Source organism: Anopheles gambiae, chromosome 2 (genome assembly GCF_943734735.2).
Source record: "Anopheles gambiae chromosome 2, idAnoGambNW_F1_1, whole genome shotgun sequence".
Classification (NCBI taxonomy): Eukaryota; Metazoa; Arthropoda; class Insecta; order Diptera; family Culicidae; genus Anopheles; species Anopheles gambiae.
Window position 1 is genome coordinate 57,292,039 of NC_064601.1, and position 17,106 is coordinate 57,309,144.

Here is a 17,106-nt window from a genome sequence, read left to right on the forward strand (position 1 = left end):
AGATGCGCTAGTGAAAATCAAAATTACGCTTGCGAGTACGATCAATGTAGCCCGGCCTTAAGCTTGAACTCATGACGTGCATGTTATTGAGTCGTTCGAGTTGATGACTGTACCACGGGTCCGCCCAATTAGCTATTTATTAGCTATTTAGCTTTAGAAATTAGCTATTTGGAGCAGGTTTTCTCTAATTAACAACATGCTTTAATAAACAAAAATGTTTTATGCGTCAATATTGTTCAGGATTTGTATTCTTTTTATTCTAGTAGAAGTATTCTATTTACACCAGATGTTCATAACTTGTCAATTTGTGTTTACGTGAACATGAACATGAACATTTATTTCCGTAGCACAAGCCGTATCCATGGACCAGTGTAACCCGAATAATTCTCCATTTCACTTTGTAGCATCGAATAAAGCCATCGCTAAAAAGCTAATTAATTTCAAAATAGAAATAATTCTTAGATCTGTAGTGTCGAACAACTCGTACATGGATGTTATCCTATGCACGTTACGCTTGATGCAGTGTTTTCTTTTCTCATGTCTATCAATCGCTCTTGGTAGCAGCCTAATTTCAATCGCTTCAAAGTGATTGACGGATAAACTTTTGTCTTGAAACTAGTGGAACATCAGAAGCTTTTTAACCAAACCCTTAAAATTATGGTTAAATGTACACTTACTCCGTAATAACAAATCTACTTCATGTTCTGCTTTAATTCTATGAAAAATAAAACGGAGAGCCTTCTGCTGATTTGACACAATCCTTCGCACATTCATTATTGATAGTTCTGTCCAGACTGACCAAACGCAAATGTAGAAGGTGCAGATGAAGACATCTGCTGTTGATTTGGATCTCCTAGCACCGATGGATCATCACTCGGAGGAGTAGGGTTGCGAAACTGTTCAGCAGATATACGCGTAAACATGATACCTACACCTTCAATCAAAGCTAACAACACGCCACCTATCACCGCACTACCGATCATAGCAGGAACGCCGTTTCTGGCTGCCAAAATTCCTCCCGTGGCAGCACCACTAATAATGGAGTTCCACGGGTCTTCCTTCTTCCGAAAATGGACCAGTGTACAATCGATTGTGCTGAACATTCCGCCCCATACAGCAAAATTTCCGGCTATAATAGGAGACCGGCTTTTCATTGCTGTTAAGCTTCCCAGCTGAAAATACACCGAAAGTCTAAATAAAAAAGTAGCTTAGCCTTACATGGTTTTCTTAGAATTTCTCACCAAACGCCGGTTAAATCCTGATGGAGCGTTTCGGAATCCTTTAATAGCTTGAAAAACACCACCTCCAATACAACCCATAGCAAATGCTCCTCCACAATCGTCGACTATACGGTAGGGACATGGTTCACGGGCATACTCTTCCATGGTTGTTGATGAAGCGTGTTCCTAATTAATTATTATGTACAAAAGACAAAACAAGAAGTATTCTCATTTAGTTGAACATTCATCGTACCTTTGCCGATTGTGAACGTATATAACACCCTTGAATCTATTACGCAAATCGGCACCTCATGTAATGTATCTGCCTAATACACAGTTCCAGTCTTAAAGTTTCTACGAACTACATAATTTCCGGGAAGCTACTTATAGCAGCACAATTATACTTATACCGCATTAGGAGAAATGTAGATAAATTAGTATGGTTAATTAACTCACGTTTTGATGAAGTCCTTTTGTTTTCCCTGCTTTGGTTGTTCGTTCGGTCGTTCTTTCGCTTACATCAGAAAAGTCACATTGGCTGCTTGACAATTGACAGTTGATTTACCATTTCTCGATCCGTTCAAATAAACATACAGCGAAAAGGTCGCGCGCGACATAAAGTAGCTCAATTTTGCAAACAGAGCTACTCGTCTCGTGCGGCATTTCTGCTTCATCCGAAATAATCGAATTATCAAGTTTTTTTACGAGCCAGAATAATGCCAAAAGCAAAAATAGATTTGAACACATTTTGACTCATTTTTATGTTTTTGAATAAAAAGCATGTACAGGCGGTCCCCGAGATACACGGTTAATGGGGACCGAAAACGGCCCCAAAAAACCGCGTATCTCGAATTTCCGCGTAAGTCGAATCTTGTGATTTCCAGCCAAAATATCACTAATTTTCGTATAATTTTGCAAGTAGTGAGAGGTTTTAGCCATTTAATTCATTATTTGATATGATTCTGACTTAAAATAACAGCTTGGAACCGTTTGAAATATATTTTAACATTCGATCAAAAGGAAGTTCTATGGAATGTTATATATGATGTGTCAAATCAGTACAATTTGTTCCAATAACTGTCAAGTTTAGAAAACCGCGTATCTCCGAATCCGCGTATAAGAGGTACCGTGTATCTCGGGGACTACCTGTAGTTTGACTGGGCCAAATGAGCTACTTTGATCTATGCGGCGTGAAATTTTGAGCTATTTTTTGTCGTTTTCTGCTCTATTACGGACGTCACACGAAGCGTAAACTTTGGCGTAAACTGGATTTCAGCCATACAACCCTGAAATTTTTTGACAGGAAGTTTACGCTCTCCCATACAAATCAAGCGTAAACTTTTTGAGTTTACGCCTCGTGTGACGTCCGTATATGAGCGTTTCTACATACACCGAGAATGCAGCTGAGAAAATAACTGAGAGCATGCTTTGACAGCGACTGACAGCATTTTCGGTGAGAGAATTCTCCTCGGCATGCAAAGAACGATGGAGCTGAGAAAAAATTGAATCGGCAGTTTATAGCGATCGATCAATTATAGTTTGCATTTTTGCCGTCTAATAATCGTAGAAATATTATTAAAAAGTAAAAGAAACTTTTTTGATTTCATTTTAGCGATTAAAATGGATTTTTTGAACATCATTTTAAAAGTCTCATCTCGGCGCTTTTCAGAGCTTCTACACACACCAGCGTGAGAAACCGGTTGTCAATTCTCTCACAGCCATCTCTCAGCTGCAGTCTCGGTGTATGTAGAAACGCTCTCAGAGCTTAACGCAAGAGAACATAACACGTAAATCGTGCTATCGAATCTCGCCCTCATATCTGGGAACACTACAACAGTACAGTGCTGAAGACGCTTGTAAGGTTTTCTTTTGACAGTTGGAATTTCAAATTTCAAATTAAAAGCGAAATTTTTCATTGACATATTTCAAAGGCATTTAATTACTGCTAAATGCACTGCTGATCACCTTTAATTCGCCGGCGATTACAAGGCGATTAGAAGGCATTTAACGGAAATTTGCTAATAGGGCGGGTAGGTGGTTATAGAAGTAAGGGGTAAAAGCTGATTTTATTTTTTAAAGCACATTTAAAAACATTGAAAAATTCTGAATTTTTTACCAATTTTGTAAAACATGTTTCTCTATGCATTTTATTTTTGGATCGATTCGATAATCCAATAAAAAGTTATCATAAAAAGAATAAGCAAAACATACCCGGGTAGGTGGTTATAGAAATGAAGTTTAATACGGTAAGAGATAAAACTTACCCAATTAGGCGTTTATGGACACTAGGGTTAATCCACATTGAATAGATGGACTAAAATTGACATATGCCAAAACACCAAATCCAAAGTGAGCTGCTTTCACGCAAAACGCTGTCATAAAGCGTCCAAACGCCTAGGAAAACACCGAGCGTAACTCGCGCCACAAAAGTTTGCGTAGGTTTACTGTGATGTTATTGGTGTGAATTGTTGTAAAGTATTGTATTTTTGTGACGTTGGATAACTTAACTAATATCTTACTTTATTGTGTATTCCATAGTGCGGATTGTGTGTCATTTTATATACATGTTTGTAGAGCTGTGTTTAGCCAAACGTGTACAATATAGCTACAAGCTTTTGGTGGGATTTTTTCTCTCTTGGCTTTGTTAAATAGCGCTCGTTGTCGCCAAAAACAATCCGCCCAAGATGCCACGAAATACTCGATCACGCGAAGTGTAAGTATTTGTAATTCGATGCTATCGTGCCTACAAGACATAGAAATGTTCCATTTTTTATTACTCCATGCAACAGGTATTGTAAATCATATGTGCTTGTTTGGTTGCAAATTTGACAAGCGTATGCGTGGCGCTGCGTTTGGCGGGTCTTTTTTTAAACTCTAAATATCTTGAATTCCGAAAATTTCCTGTAATATTGCTTGAATCTTTAGTTTCATAAAAAATGTAGGCTAAAACTTTTGCTGTATTAGAAAATTGATTGATTCATCTTTATAAAATAAAATATTTGTGTAACAATTTTCAGAGTGACGCCTGAGATGAAACTTCAGGGTAATGCTACAAGAAAAGCAGTTATTCAAAGACACAAGTCAATGAAAAAGAACACCAAAGACACTGCGTCGGATAGAAGCTTCACACGATTGGTGTTAACAAGCTCCGGAAATAACTCTAAAGAGACCAAAGCTCAAGAGAATTTACTAGAAACAGGTTTGTTTTGTTAATCGTTTCTTTCTATATAGAAGATTGTAACCTTTCCAATACTTCAATAACATGTTTTTTGCTGCCACAGCTGCTGCAACAAATTTCGAAACAGATTTGCTTTCACCTACCACCACACAAAAACGAGTCAAATCTCAGGAAAGTACGCCACAAAGCCAAAAAATCGCCAAACAAGAACCAATGAGCGGTAGCGAAATGAATGAATCTGGAAAGGAGAATGCATTTTCCGATCAAATTCGAAATCATCCTACTGATGAAAATAGCAATACAGTCGTAAGAGTCCCAGGCCGATATCTGTTAAAACAATTGTCGAGTTCTTTGAGTCCTAAAATGACTGAAATTAATATCGATACGGACCGTCGCGTGAGTCGGTATGGAAGACATCAAAAACAAAAAGACAATTCAGATTATGTACCTGTTGATTTAATGAAATATGTCGGCAGTACACCATCCAAATTCAAAACGAAGTCAGAAACAGATGACCCTAACTCAGTCAATAAAACATTGGAGACTAAGCCTCATTCGAGTGATGAATTGCGAACAGGATCCAATGATATTTCACTGTCATTAACAGTAGTCCCATTACCACTGATCGATGGTTCGATTATGAAACGACCTGAGGAGAAACAATTGCTCAGTATGGAGGAAATTAAAATTGTTGGCATGGAGGAGCCCTACTATACGGATAAAGGCAGCGATAATAATTGCTTTATGAATAATTTGCTTGAACGCAAGACATCATCAGATGCGGACAGCGGAAAAGGGTCTTCAGTCGATCTTGCTATCATATACAGGGCAGGCAATTTATATTGGGCAGCACAGACAAGAAAGTCGATCCACTGGCCATGCATTGTCCATGTCGATCCGGAAACCGATCAAATTACACGATTGTATGGCGATAAATTTTTGGAAGTTCATGTGAGTTACTTTGGGGATAGAGGACGTCGTGCCTGGATTAAGGAACATAGCATTTTACCATTTGAAGGCGTAGACGAATATTGTACCAATGCTAAGAATATGGAGTATGGCAAGCTTCTAAAATCAGCTTTAAAGTCGGAAAGATGGAAAAACGCTTGCAGTATAGCAGAAAGATATATGACACTAGCATTGAGTGAACGTATCGCAAGTTTTGATCATGAAGTAAAACTAGAATTAGCACGACACAAAGTAATGCGACATCGTATGGCGATTGAAGGTAGAATCAAAAATGGAGCATCGCAGAAAATGCCAGCATTGCTACCGTCCGATAATTCAGAAGTATTAGAACATTGGAACAAAAGGGATCGTTCTTCATCTCCGGAAAGTCCTGAATACGAATTGCTACCAGGCGTGTTTCCAACAAAAAACAATCCCATTAAAAAAATTAAATTTTCTCCCAGCATGCAAAATTGCATCTTGAATGACAATAGAAGCCCTTTAGATCGCCCGCTGCATTCGATGGATAGTGAGGAAAATCCTCCTGGAAGTGCAACCAAAGCAAATGGGCCAAAAGCAACAACCCTTGGTGTGAGCGATTTAGAAAACTTGAATAGCACCGAATATGATGATATTCTGACATTCATTCGTTATTATATGTTTGATGGGCACACATCTTATGAAGTAGAAAAGGGTCTTCAATTGTATGTGCGAGGTATATGTAACCTAAAAAAACACTCCAACCGTGGTACAGAGCGTACTGTCGGGCGACAGCGTATGCATGCACTACGTAAATCTTATGAAATACTGGGCATTGAACCTTCGGCAGAAGTCAGCACTAGCCTAAAGACAAGGAATGCCCATCCTGTCATTAAAAAAGAACCCAAAACATTGGAAGAGAAGTTCATATTTGAACTGGATAAAAATTTTCTTATGAAAGGTGTTCCGAAAGGCTTTGTGTGTTACATTTGCAATCGTCCTAATAATGTTACAAAGTGTAGTAAATGCACCCTACATTTGCATCTTGTATGTTTGGCCAATGATCCTGAAGAAGTAGTAAAAATGCAGGAGCTAGTTGATCAAAAAAAACTCTGTTGTGAAAAATGTTCTACGACATCTATTGTCGAGAAAACTTGTTTCATTTGCAACGATGAAATCCCTGAAAAGAGTAACGAACAAATATACCGTTGCGTGGTTGGTAAATGCACACAGGCGTATCACATATCTTGCTTGCAACTGTTTCCTCAAGTTCGTCAAGTTAGTGCAAGTACTATCATCTGTCCATACCATACATGCCATACATGTGTAGCAAGTGAACCGCGGAGCACAGCTTCTATGGTAAAAACAACACTAGCACACTGCCTTAAGTGTCCGACATCATATCATCCGTCCGGTAATTGCATTCCAGCCGGATCGGTTCTACTAACAACAACGCAACTGATCTGTCCTAAGCACACTCTTGAGCAAATCCCTCTTAATGTGAATTGGTGTTTTATATGTGGCAAAGGAGGCAATTTAATTTGCTGCGAAACGTGTCCATTAGCCTGCCATCCGGTCTGTCTACAGTTCACGCCGCCAGACGAAAAATATTTCTGTGAAGGGTGCGAATCTGGTAGACTTCCACTTTACAACGAGATCGTTATCGCTAAGATGGGATCCTTCCGTTGGTGGCCGGCCTTAACGTTGCCGCCATCCGAAATACCGCAAAATATGTTGCAACTACGACATAAACCTTCAGATATATGTGTAAAATTTTTCAACACACACGATATGTCTTGGCTAAACCGTAAACGAATGTATCTGTATCAACGCGAGGACTCCGAAAGCCTTGACGGATCACAAAGCGGATCATCTATGGATAAACGGTATCGCTCTGCGATGACAGAAGCAAGTAAAATCTTCAAGATACTGCAGACCAGAAAAATGTTAGGACCATCCGCAAGTTTAAGTTATTCGAAAGCTGTCCCAGTATATAAAAAAATTAAAACCAACAGGTACATACCACCTTTAAAACCACCATCGGTTAATCGACAGTTGGATGGCGTGGAAGACTCTGTGTGTCGTTGTCAGCCGAGTGATGATGATCCTTGTGGTCCCACTTCTGCATGCTTAAATCGTGCAATCATGATGGAGTGTAGCTCTAAGACTTGTCCTGCAAAAGAAAGCTGTTCAAATCAACGGTTTACCAAGCGCATATATCCCGCACTGGAGGTTCGCTTTTTTTCGGATAAAGGCTTCGGTTTGGTCGCTCTCGAAGATTTAAAAAGTGGTCAATTTGTGATCGAATATGTTGGCGAAGTGATTAATAGTGAGGAGTTCGATCGAAGAGTAATGATGATGCAGGCCGCAAAAGAAACAAATTACTATTTCCTTACGGTTGAACCCGACTTAACTATTGATGCGGGACCGAAAGGAAACGTTTCGAGATTCATCAATCATTCATGCGAACCGAATTGTGAAACCCAAAAATGGACAATTGGAGAAACTCGTGTAATTGGACTATTTGCCATTAAGGACATTAATGCAGTAAGTGTATAACGTACATTTTAAACATACAACGAATAACTACGGATTTTTTGTGTTTTTTTTTTGTTTCAGGGCGAAGAATTGACATTTAACTACAATTTGGAAAGCTTGGGTAATAACAAACGGGTATGTCTATGCGGAGCCGGTAAATGTTCTGGTTTTATCGGTGAAAAATATCGCCCGCCAAATAAAAAAGATATTGTAATCAGCATGAAATCTGAACGATCCCTAAAAAACGGTAAGAAAAGGGTTAAAATTCGTAGAACAAAAACAACTTTGACCCAAAAAACAACAAGAAATTTAAGTGAAACTAAGGACACCAACAATCAATTGAACGATAACGACGTGGTAATGATATCTGCACAAGAAGCCGTAATAGTAGATTTAGTTGACGAAAATGCATCAGCATATCCACTCGCATCAGTCCATATCAAGCAGGAAAAGAATGATTACAATATTTGATTAACCTTCGTATGTATTTTTATTTGGTTTGTTTTTGTTTGTTAATCCATAATATACACATGTGTTAAGACCACGTTTACATACATGCTTTTTCAATTGAACTTCATAATATGGAGAAAGTAAGTTATCTGTTCTGTTTGTATAAATTAGGTCGTTTTTTGTATTTGTCGAATTCATTGTGCTTATTATATGCGTGTACAAAGAATGTAATTATTTTTTTTTAAATAGAAATGTAGTTAAAGAATCTGACCAAATGTGTTCCATAATATAGATATGCCCCGCACATCACGGAATTTACTATGAAGTGGGTTGAAAATATCACAACAACTCTGTTAACCTCTATTAATTAAAGTGATCAGGTGTTGGAAAGCCTTTGGGAGATCACACCATATATGAGTGTAAGGCCGAAAATACACGGACCGCAATTTCGCGGCCGCGGAATTCCGCTTGCTGTCAAACCCATATACAAAGTGTCCGCGAAACTCCGGTCCGTGTATTTTTGACCTAATGTGATCGAACGTACCCGGGGGCCGTTGAGCACTGTTTTGCAGGAAGTCAGTTTTACTGACATGAGCCGAAGTGGAACGAACTGTTCAAAGCGGACTGACTGCCAGCGCCTATAGGCATATTAATTAATGGTAAAGATCGAATCGTATGCAATCGGCTCTGCATTCCGGCGTGGGCAGGCCCGTGGACGCGTTTGTACGCAGACATTGAACCCGGCGTTTGATCGTCCACGGACAACCGGATAAACGGCGCTCCACTGTATTTCACATCATGAAGGCTGTCAAAACGAGCCTAAAGTTATCCTAACAAGTTAGGTTTTTCTCCACGTACTACCGTGTTGAATGGAATTGCCAGATTAATAACCATTTAACAACAATATTTTGGCGTGATATTCAAATTACTCAAAAATCAGAGTTTAGCGAATGTCTCCGCAACGCATTATTCGCGTAAGGCAGCGGTCAGAACTTCGCCGCATGCGATTTTGCCGCATGCGGCAAGAAAAGAGTTTTCTCAATTTTCTAGCTTTTCAAAGTATTACAGTGGAGCGCCGTTTATCCGGGCTTCTCGGGACTTGGCTTCGCCCGGATAAGCGAATAACACGGATAATGAGTCAAATCATATATTTTATCACCAATTCCTGGTCATTTTTTGGATTTTTTTCTTATTTTTTGATAAAATAACCCAGTTTTTATTAACTTCATGTTTTTCGAAAGAAAATTTTTAAAATTTGCCATGAATCATAGTGTTTTTTGTTATGACAATGTGCTCTTATAACCGCTTTTTCAAATATCCTCCTCATAACCCAATGTCACTTTTGTATTGAACTGTCATCCCAATTGACATTTTCGAGCACGAATAACCGGGAATTCGAGCAAATTCCCTTAAACTGGAGCCTTAAACTTCCCTTAAACTGCACTAGTTTAAGGGAATTTAGAAAAAGGCCTCTAAAATCAACTATGATGCGGCTTTTTCGTTGTTTTCTTTTAGATTCGTTCGGAAATGATGTTTCCTATCGTTATAGTTGATCATATAGCCATTTTATACATATATAATATCGATTTTTTATACAATAACATCACACAAAATTTGCTTTTGTTTTTTCATAAAAAATAAAAGCTACGAATGTAAAATGAGCTCGACGGCATCGTCAATCGATGTTAAAAAGTCTAATTTACGAACTCACCAAATCTTAGCGCTTTCAACTCAGTCGATCACACACAAATCTATAAATTCAGGCGTATCGAGTACTAATCGAGCAGATATGGGAAAACAATTTCGAGCAAATGTCACTTGGGATTTCTCAACAGCACGGATAAACGGAAACCCGGATAAAAGGTACCCGGATAAACGGCGCTCCACTGTATAACGATATTTTGTTGTTTCTTTATAAAGATAATCATTACTTGATATGATTTCAGACATTTGACATCTGAAATAAAATCGCATCCGGCGATGCGGCAATATCAAATGATTTTGATTTTGCCGCAACGCCGCATGCGGCAAAATCGCAGCGGCTGTCATAAACGTCAAATCCCATACAAAAGCTTGCGGCAAAATCGCATGTGGCGAAGTTCTGACCGCTGCCTAACTCGGGGAAAGACTGTACGAACTTCTCATTGAATATCTTCGATTGTCATCGATTCTGGCTTCTAGCTTTATACGGACGTCACACGAGGCGTAAACTTCCTGTCAAAAGATTTTATGGTTGTATTACGGACGTCACACGAAGCGCAAACTTTGGCGTAAATTGGATTTCAGCCATACAACCCTATACAGGCGGTCCCCGAGATATACGGTACCTCTTATACGCGGATTCGGAGATACGCGGTTTTCCAAATTTGACAGTTCTTTGAGCTAACTGCACTGATTTGACACATCAATTGTGAAATACAGGTGTACCCCGAGATACGACTGTATTTGGGAGCGAAAAAATGGCCCAAAGCAAGGCGTAAGTCGAAATAGTCGTATGTCGAATATCTGTCAATGATAATGTATTAATTTTACACCGAAAGTCGTTTACGCGATATAAATATCAAAGATCGGCTAGTTGTAGAATCTTTGGAAATGTGTTTGTAACGATTTTCAGCACAGAAATCCAAAAAAAATACATCAATTTCTTCTCACTGACAACTTTTCACTGTCAAAATCAAAATCGTCGTATCTGCGAATCGTCGTAACTCGAGGGGGTCGTAACTCGGGGGACGCCTGTACCAAATAATTTCCGTATTGATCGAATGTGAAATACCATTTAAAAAGGTTTAAACTGTTCAATTCAGTAGAAACATATGAAATAATTAATTTGATGGCTCCAAACACCCCCTACTTGCAAAATTGCACGAAATTAGTGATATTTTTGCTGGAAATCACGAGATTCGACTTACGCGGAAATTCGAGATACGCGGTATTTTGCTGCCGTTTTCGGTCCCCATTAACCGTGTATCTCGGGGACCGCCTGTACTCTATTGACAGGAAGTTTACGCTCTTCCATACAATTCAAGCGTAAACCAAGGTGTAATAAATGACAAGGTTAAGTTGTTTAGAGCAAAATGACATTTCTCGACTTGACATTTCTTTTCCGGGGGCTCCGGTATAAAAATCGGGGAGGGCTGGTGCGGGGTAATGAAATTTGTATGCAGAGAGTGACAGATGTCCCCCACAATGTCGCCCAGCAAAAGCGATAAAAATCAACCTTCTAAATACATTATCCTTGGCGTAAACTTTTTGAGTTTACGCCTCGTGTGTCGTCCGTATAAACTTTTTGAGTTTACGCCTCGTGTGACGTCCGTATTACGGCGCGATGCTTTTTGGCGGTATGTATGTATGCACGGTAATAGAAGAAGAGGAAGAAGTATGTTTAAGAGCATATAAAAGACTCTTCGGGGAACGGGATTCCATGATACATATTGGCGTGCAGTGTGTGCTTTTGGAAAAAAACTGGTTACCTTGCGACTCGAGTTGTGTGCTGCGAATAAAAAATCAAACCTATATTTTTAGCCCAATAGTGACTATTTTTTTACATCATATTTCGGCAACTGGAAATGAATCGCCGCACTAATGACAGTAAATTAATTCTTTTTGGAGAACCTGAACCGGCAAACATTACAGAAGGATGTGGTTCATTGGGAATGTACTTGATGAAACGTTTACTGCGCCACGGTGATGGTGTAGCAGTGGTAAGTTATTGACATTTAATATAGAAATATACAATTTTGCATATTTGACTCGCTGCTGACCTTTTCAGATTGACGGCGTGTACTCCAACGAGCTGCGGTACCTGGAGTTGTTAGAAAACGCTGTGCGTCTTGCGGAAGGCCTACGGAGTCTAACCGATGTGACCCCGAATGGCGTAGTTGGAATTATAAGTGAAAATCGATTGGAATTTCCTGTTGTCTTATATGCATCGTTTTTTGTAAATGCTGCTGTTGCTCCAATTAATTTGACGTACACCGAACGTAAGTGGATTAAAGGGATGTGTAGATAAGGCTGATAGTACATATAAAAAGATAACGATAACCCTGTATAAGCAATTGAATTGAGTCATTAACAATACTAGCTCGTTTTATATCTGATATTATTCTACCCTCTGTTGTGCATTCATTAATGGATTGCTTATGCTTATGTCGTTTCAGGGGAATTCGACCATGCGCTAAATTTATCCAAACCAAGCATACTCTTCGTTTCACCATATTCTGCGGAGCGGGTTATTGCAGTTGCTCGTAAAAACCGCCATTTCATCAAACATATTTTTCTCTTTGGCAATGAAAACTCCTTTGGAGCGGATGTGGTCCTTTTTAATGATTTTCTTTTACAAACAAGTGCCATCAATCCGTATAGCTTCCAGGTAGCTCCCACAAACGTAGAAGAACATGTTGCACTGATCATGTGCTCCTCTGGGACGACTGGTTTGCCTAAAGGGGTGCAGTTAACACAGCGAAATGTAATTGCAAGCGTATCGTTGTTATCTGTTCTCGAGGCATCATTTGAAGTGCCCGTTGTTGTGTTAGGTGTTATACCGTGGTTTCATGCTTTCGGATGCCTCACGTTGATCAATGTCATTTGTAATAAGCTGAAGCTAGTTTCCTTGCCCAAGTTTGAGGAAGGTCTGTTCTTAAGTTGCATTGAAAACTATCGTTGTTCCTTTGTGTTCGTGGTACCTCCCTTGATGGTGTTTTTAGCCAAGCATCCTCTGGTGGATAACTACGATTTAAGTTGCATTAATACGCTGCTCTGCGGGGCCGCACCACTAAGCAAAGAAACAGAAATGTTAGTCAAGAAGCGCATTGGGGTAAAGCATGTTCTGCAAGGCTACGGTATGAGTGAAACAACTCTTGCAATGTTAATACAGTCCAACGATTCGAACAAATCGGGCAGCGTAGGAAAATTACAAGCCGGCACAATGGCAAAGGTAGTTGATGTAGAAACTGGAAGGCTATTAGGTCCGAATGAAGCAGGTGAATTATACTTTAAAGGCACTCAGATTATGAAAGGATACATAGGAAATGAGCAGGAAACCATTCAAACAATCGATAAGGACGGCTGGCTTCGAACCGGTGATATTGGCTACTATGACAATGACGAAGAATTTTTTATTATTGATAGATTGAAGGAGCTTATCAAATACAAAGGCTATCAGGTTCCACCAGCCGAAATCGAAGCTGTTTTGCTAACGAACTCAAAAATAAAAGACGCTGGCGTTGTGGGATTTCCCGATGAAGCAGCCGGGGAGTTGCCTTTGGCTTTTGTAGTGAAACAACCAGGAGTAACCCTGACAGAGGAGGAAGTAAAACAATACGTTGCCGCTCGTACATCACCAGCTAAACGGTTGCATGGTGGAGTACGTTTCGTATCAGAGATACCAAAGAACGTCAGTGGAAAAATTTTGCGACGTGAACTCCGGGCCATGTTAAACCGACAGCTTTCTAAGCTTTAAAATGTTCCATTGAGTCTTTAATTTACCGTACGATAGATGTCTGCGTATTCTGAGGTTTGATCCTAAGACCAGCTGTTTTTTATTGTTTACGTGTGATTTATGGTAATGGACATATAATATGACTAGATTTAGTTTTATTCTTTTATTACATGGAATGTCACTAACGAATAAAACTAAACATGTACGCATATTCTAGTACATACTCATAGCCTGTTTTACGTTATCGGGTATTTTGGCGAGAATATCATCATGTGACACACCAGCAACGGTACCCAAAACTCCACTGCTGTTTGGGAAGCTTACATCCTTTCCATATTGGTAGTGACGTCCCAGCATATCTGTAAGTGTCCCACCGTTGGCCTCTAGAACGGCTTCCGGGGCGCAGGTGTCCCACTTTTTACACCCTGCACTCGCAAAAACGTATGCATGTGCTTTACCTTCAAGCAGCTGTAGCACCTTGTAACCTGCACCACCCACGCGTAATACTTCATCTGGTGCTATGGCATCCAAAGCGGACTGCACAATGCTGTTGGAATGGGAACGCGTAGTGGTGACTAAAAATCGATCCGAAGGAGGTTCCACGGGCAGAATCCCACCCGTACCGCATCCATGCAACCCCCAGATAGTACGTCCGATATCTCCAGTATCGTGTTCATAGTAAGGTTGATGTATGATGCCGCCAACAGCTCGTTCGTTGACTGCGATACCGATCAGCACAGTAACGCGTTCAAGAAATCCTTGCGTATATTCGCTTGTTCCGTCCAGTGGATCCACCCAAATCACCACATCCGACTCCTTTAAGTTGACGAACGCATCAGGACATTTATGCTTTTCCAAAAAATCGATATTGCTTTCTGTTATCAGCCAATCTTCCGGTACCTAAAACATTCGAATAATACGTAAGCATGAAATTTGGGTGTTCGCTGACCTAAATCATTCTATTCGAATTACATTCAGATCACTTGGGCCTTCTTCGCCAATAATGGTAGCATTAGGGAAGAGCTTGGACAGCGATGCTACGATACAGCGTTGCGCTGAACGGTCTGCTTCGGTTTGAAGATCATCTTTTCCTTTTTCGACGATTCCCAAATCACCGCGACGCATCACATCACGAATAATATTACCAGCTCGATGTGCAATCTTGATCGAACTTCCGACCAAGCGCATTACCAACGGGGCAGAACTCGCCATTGCAATATTATCCCTGTTTCGCTTATCAATATTTCGCAGAATTAAGTATTTTAACGGCGTCAATCGCTGTAAATGTTTCACATAATATATTGCACCAAATTTGCTCACTGCGGAAATCTTCCTACTTCGAAGTAATCGGTTTGGGATATTGTTGTTTTCATTACCAAGATATATATGAGTTAGCTATGACAGCTGTCAGGTGGACTGATCTAGATGCATCACTGTTTACACGTTTGCTATACAGCTATTCCCCTTTGTACCTTTAAAATGGTTTTTAACATTTAATAAAATAGGAATTTATTTTGCATTTGACATTTTAAGTGTCAAATCAGTATAATTTGTTCAAAGGACTATCAAATTTAGCAAATAGAGTACAGGCGGTTCCCGAGATACATGGTTAATGGGAACTGAAAACGGTCGCAAAATACCGCGAATACGAAATACGAAGTCGAATCTCGTAATTTCCAACCAAAATAACACGTGTGATTTTGCAAATATGGGGGAAGGGGTGGTTTAGTCACTAAAATAATTATTTGATATGGTTCTGACTGAATGTAACAGTTTTAAACCTTTTAAATTAATTTATAACGTTTGATCAAAAGGGAAATTATTTGGCATTTTACAATTGATGTGTGAAATCAGTACAATTTGCTCAATTAACTGTCAAATTTAGAAAAACGCGTATCTCCGAATTTGCGTATAAGAGGTACCGTGTATCTCGGAAACTACCTGTATCTCGGGGACCGCCTGTACCGATAAATCGGTATTCTGGTCACTCTGCGTCGAATCATAGCTTTGGGCACCGACATTCTATGATAATCTTGCGCGAATAGACTTTGGACATACAATTTGCCAACATCCAACTTGCGGTAGCTCTGGGGTGTTTAATTGACGCCAATTTATTTGTGCTGAAGTTTCTAGTGAGCAGAAAGAAATTTCACCATGTCCCGAGTATTAGTTGGAGTAAAGCGTGTTATTGACTATGCCGTGAAGGTAAGTTGATAAATTATGTGGTTCGACCCTGGAACTGGCATTGTGGTCGGGAAGAGATAACAACAATACGCCAGGATGGAAACAGCGGCACCAGGAAGATGGTCACTGATAAGACCGATTGTGTAGTCTCAAAGGAAAATATTTTATACTGTCCGTTACACAACATGTTTTCGTTCTGGTACGGATTATCTGCATTCATGAGCTGAAGTCTAAGGTAGAATTGGTTTCTTTTTTTCTTCACAGATTCGCGTTAAGCCGGACAAATCCGGTGTTGTCACTGAAGGGGTCAAGCACTCCATGAACCCTTTTGATGAAATTGCTGTAGAAGAAGCAGTCAAATTGAAAGAGAAAAAAATCGCCACTGAGGTGGTGGTTGTTTCGGTTGGTCCTTCTCAATCCCAGGAAGTACTCCGTACGGCCCTTGCCATGGGGGCAGATCGTGGAATACATGTAGAGGTAGCAGGCAAGGAGTTTGATCTTCTTCAGCCTATTCATGTTTCGAAAATACTGGCCAAACTCGCACAAGATGAGAAAGCGGATCTAGTGATTCTCGGTAAGCAAGCCATCGATGATGATTGCAATCAGACGGCGCAGATGACTGCCGCTGTGTTAGATTGGCCACAGGCTACTTTCGCCTCTAAGGTCGAAAAAGAAGGAGATACATTAAAGGTCGTGCGCGAGGTGGACGGTGGACTGGAAACCATTAAGACTAAGATGCCGGCAGTAGTTAGTGCTGACTTGCGTCTAAATACCCCACGCTATGCTACCCTTCCCAACATCATGAAGGCAAAGAAGAAACCGATAAAGAAACTTGCACCGAAAGATTTGGGAGTTGACACAACGCCCCGTATCGAAATTGTCTCCATCGAAGATCCTCCTGTCAGACAAGCTGGATCCATACTGCCGGACGTGGACACTTTGTTGACCAAGCTGCGTGACGGCGGTCATATCAAGTAGGAGTCTCTGAGTGGATTTAGGTAAACTTCACAGTGAATGTTGCCGAGGTAGTAATGTTTCAAGGTTTTGGGGGTTATTAGCTTGTCAATCAAATTGAGAATAAAAATTAAACTGCTATAGTTTATCCGTTTCGCACAAAAACAGTTTTCTTCTAGCTCATTTTCTTCACGAAAATGGACACGACTTATTTCAAG

General features: G+C 40.0%; 5 protein-coding genes across 11 annotated transcripts; 3 read left to right on the forward strand and 2 right to left on the reverse strand.

Annotated features, from left to right (window-relative positions):
- Positions 1 to 217: 217 nt before the first annotated feature.
- LOC1277310 (mitochondrial import inner membrane translocase subunit Tim17-A) lies at positions 218 to 1,807 on the reverse strand. 3 transcript variants are annotated; one of them, XM_316737.5, is made up of 3 exons: positions 1,677 to 1,807; positions 1,242 to 1,406; positions 218 to 1,172 (listed from the first exon to the last, which is right to left on the reverse strand). In XM_316737.5, the coding sequence occupies exons 2-3, from the start codon at positions 1,383 to 1,385 to the stop codon at positions 774 to 776; spliced, it is 543 nt and encodes a 180-aa protein (XP_316737.4). In that variant the 5' UTR covers positions 1,386 to 1,406; positions 1,677 to 1,807; the 3' UTR covers positions 218 to 773. The 3 variants fall into 3 exon arrangements, with proteins under 3 accessions (XP_316737.4, XP_061505886.1, XP_061505887.1); XM_061649902.1 differs by having other exon boundaries at positions 1,529 to 1,698; XM_061649903.1 differs by having other exon boundaries at positions 1,502 to 1,691.
- A 1,733-nt stretch (positions 1,808 to 3,540) lies between these two features.
- Positions 3,541 to 8,588, forward strand: LOC1277307 (nuclear receptor binding SET domain protein). 5 transcript variants are annotated; one of them, XM_061650560.1, is made up of 5 exons: positions 3,541 to 3,655; positions 3,759 to 3,933; positions 4,238 to 4,419; positions 4,502 to 7,872; positions 7,945 to 8,588. In XM_061650560.1, exons 2-5 carry the CDS (start codon positions 3,905 to 3,907, stop codon positions 8,332 to 8,334), a joined length of 3,972 nt encoding a protein of 1,323 aa, XP_061506544.1. In that variant the 5' UTR covers positions 3,541 to 3,655; positions 3,759 to 3,904; the 3' UTR covers positions 8,335 to 8,588. The 5 variants fall into 5 exon arrangements, with proteins under 5 accessions (XP_061506544.1, XP_061506543.1, XP_061506546.1 ...); XM_061650559.1 differs by having other exon boundaries at positions 3,587 to 3,690; XM_061650562.1 differs by having other exon boundaries at positions 3,625 to 3,678.
- A 3,090-nt stretch (positions 8,589 to 11,678) lies between these two features.
- Positions 11,679 to 13,979, forward strand: LOC1277297 (uncharacterized). Its single transcript, XM_316739.6, has 3 exons — positions 11,679 to 12,014; positions 12,083 to 12,293; positions 12,471 to 13,979. The coding sequence occupies exons 1-3, from the start codon at positions 11,880 to 11,882 to the stop codon at positions 13,769 to 13,771; spliced, it is 1,647 nt and encodes a 548-aa protein (XP_316739.3). The 5' UTR covers positions 11,679 to 11,879; the 3' UTR covers positions 13,772 to 13,979.
- LOC1277299 (3'(2'),5'-bisphosphate nucleotidase 1) lies at positions 13,819 to 15,210 on the reverse strand. The gene is made up of 2 exons (XM_316740.6): positions 14,723 to 15,210; positions 13,819 to 14,650 (listed from the first exon to the last, which is right to left on the reverse strand). The coding sequence occupies exons 1-2, from the start codon at positions 14,960 to 14,962 to the stop codon at positions 13,964 to 13,966; spliced, it is 927 nt and encodes a 308-aa protein (XP_316740.1). The 5' UTR covers positions 14,963 to 15,210; the 3' UTR covers positions 13,819 to 13,963.
- A 440-nt stretch (positions 15,211 to 15,650) lies between these two features.
- Positions 15,651 to 17,053, forward strand: LOC1277298 (electron transfer flavoprotein subunit beta). The gene is made up of 2 exons (XM_316741.6): positions 15,651 to 15,955; positions 16,199 to 17,053. The coding sequence occupies exons 1-2, from the start codon at positions 15,905 to 15,907 to the stop codon at positions 16,910 to 16,912; spliced, it is 765 nt and encodes a 254-aa protein (XP_316741.3). The 5' UTR covers positions 15,651 to 15,904; the 3' UTR covers positions 16,913 to 17,053.
- Positions 17,054 to 17,106: the final 53 nt, after the last annotated feature.

Excerpts from the sequence above, each read along its gene's own strand:
- LOC1277298 (XM_316741.6), top strand. The coding sequence starts at position 15,905 with ATGTCCCGAGTATTAGTTGGAGTAAAGCGTGTTATTGACTATGCCGTG. Across the intron at positions 15,956-16,198 it reads TTATTGACTATGCCGTGAAG|ATTCGCGTTAAGCCGGACAA; the intron begins GTAAGTTGATAA and ends TTTTCTTCACAG.
- LOC1277299 (XM_316740.6), bottom strand. The coding sequence starts at position 14,962 with ATGGCGAGTTCTGCCCCGTTGGTAATGCGCTTGGTCGGAAGTTCGATC. Across the intron at positions 14,651-14,722 it reads AAGGCCCAAGTGATCTGAAT|GTACCGGAAGATTGGCTGAT; the intron begins GTAATTCGAATA and ends CGAATGTTTTAG.
- LOC1277297 (XM_316739.6), top strand. The coding sequence starts at position 11,880 with ATGAATCGCCGCACTAATGACAGTAAATTAATTCTTTTTGGAGAACCT. Across the intron at positions 12,015-12,082 it reads ACGGTGATGGTGTAGCAGTG|ATTGACGGCGTGTACTCCAA; the intron begins GTAAGTTATTGA and ends TGACCTTTTCAG. Across the intron at positions 12,294-12,470 it reads TAATTTGACGTACACCGAAC|GGGAATTCGACCATGCGCTA; the intron begins GTAAGTGGATTA and ends ATGTCGTTTCAG.
- LOC1277307 (XM_061650560.1), top strand. The coding sequence starts at position 3,905 with ATGCCACGAAATACTCGATCACGCGAAGT. Across the intron at positions 4,420-4,501 it reads AGAGAATTTACTAGAAACAG|CTGCTGCAACAAATTTCGAA; the intron begins GTTTGTTTTGTT and ends TTGCTGCCACAG. Across the intron at positions 7,873-7,944 it reads CCATTAAGGACATTAATGCA|GGCGAAGAATTGACATTTAA; the intron begins GTAAGTGTATAA and ends TTTTTGTTTCAG.
- LOC1277310 (XM_316737.5), bottom strand. The coding sequence starts at position 1,385 with ATGGAAGAGTATGCCCGTGAACCATGTCCCTACCGTATAGTCGACGAT. Across the intron at positions 1,173-1,241 it reads CAGGATTTAACCGGCGTTTG|CTGGGAAGCTTAACAGCAAT; the intron begins GTGAGAAATTCT and ends GTGTATTTTCAG.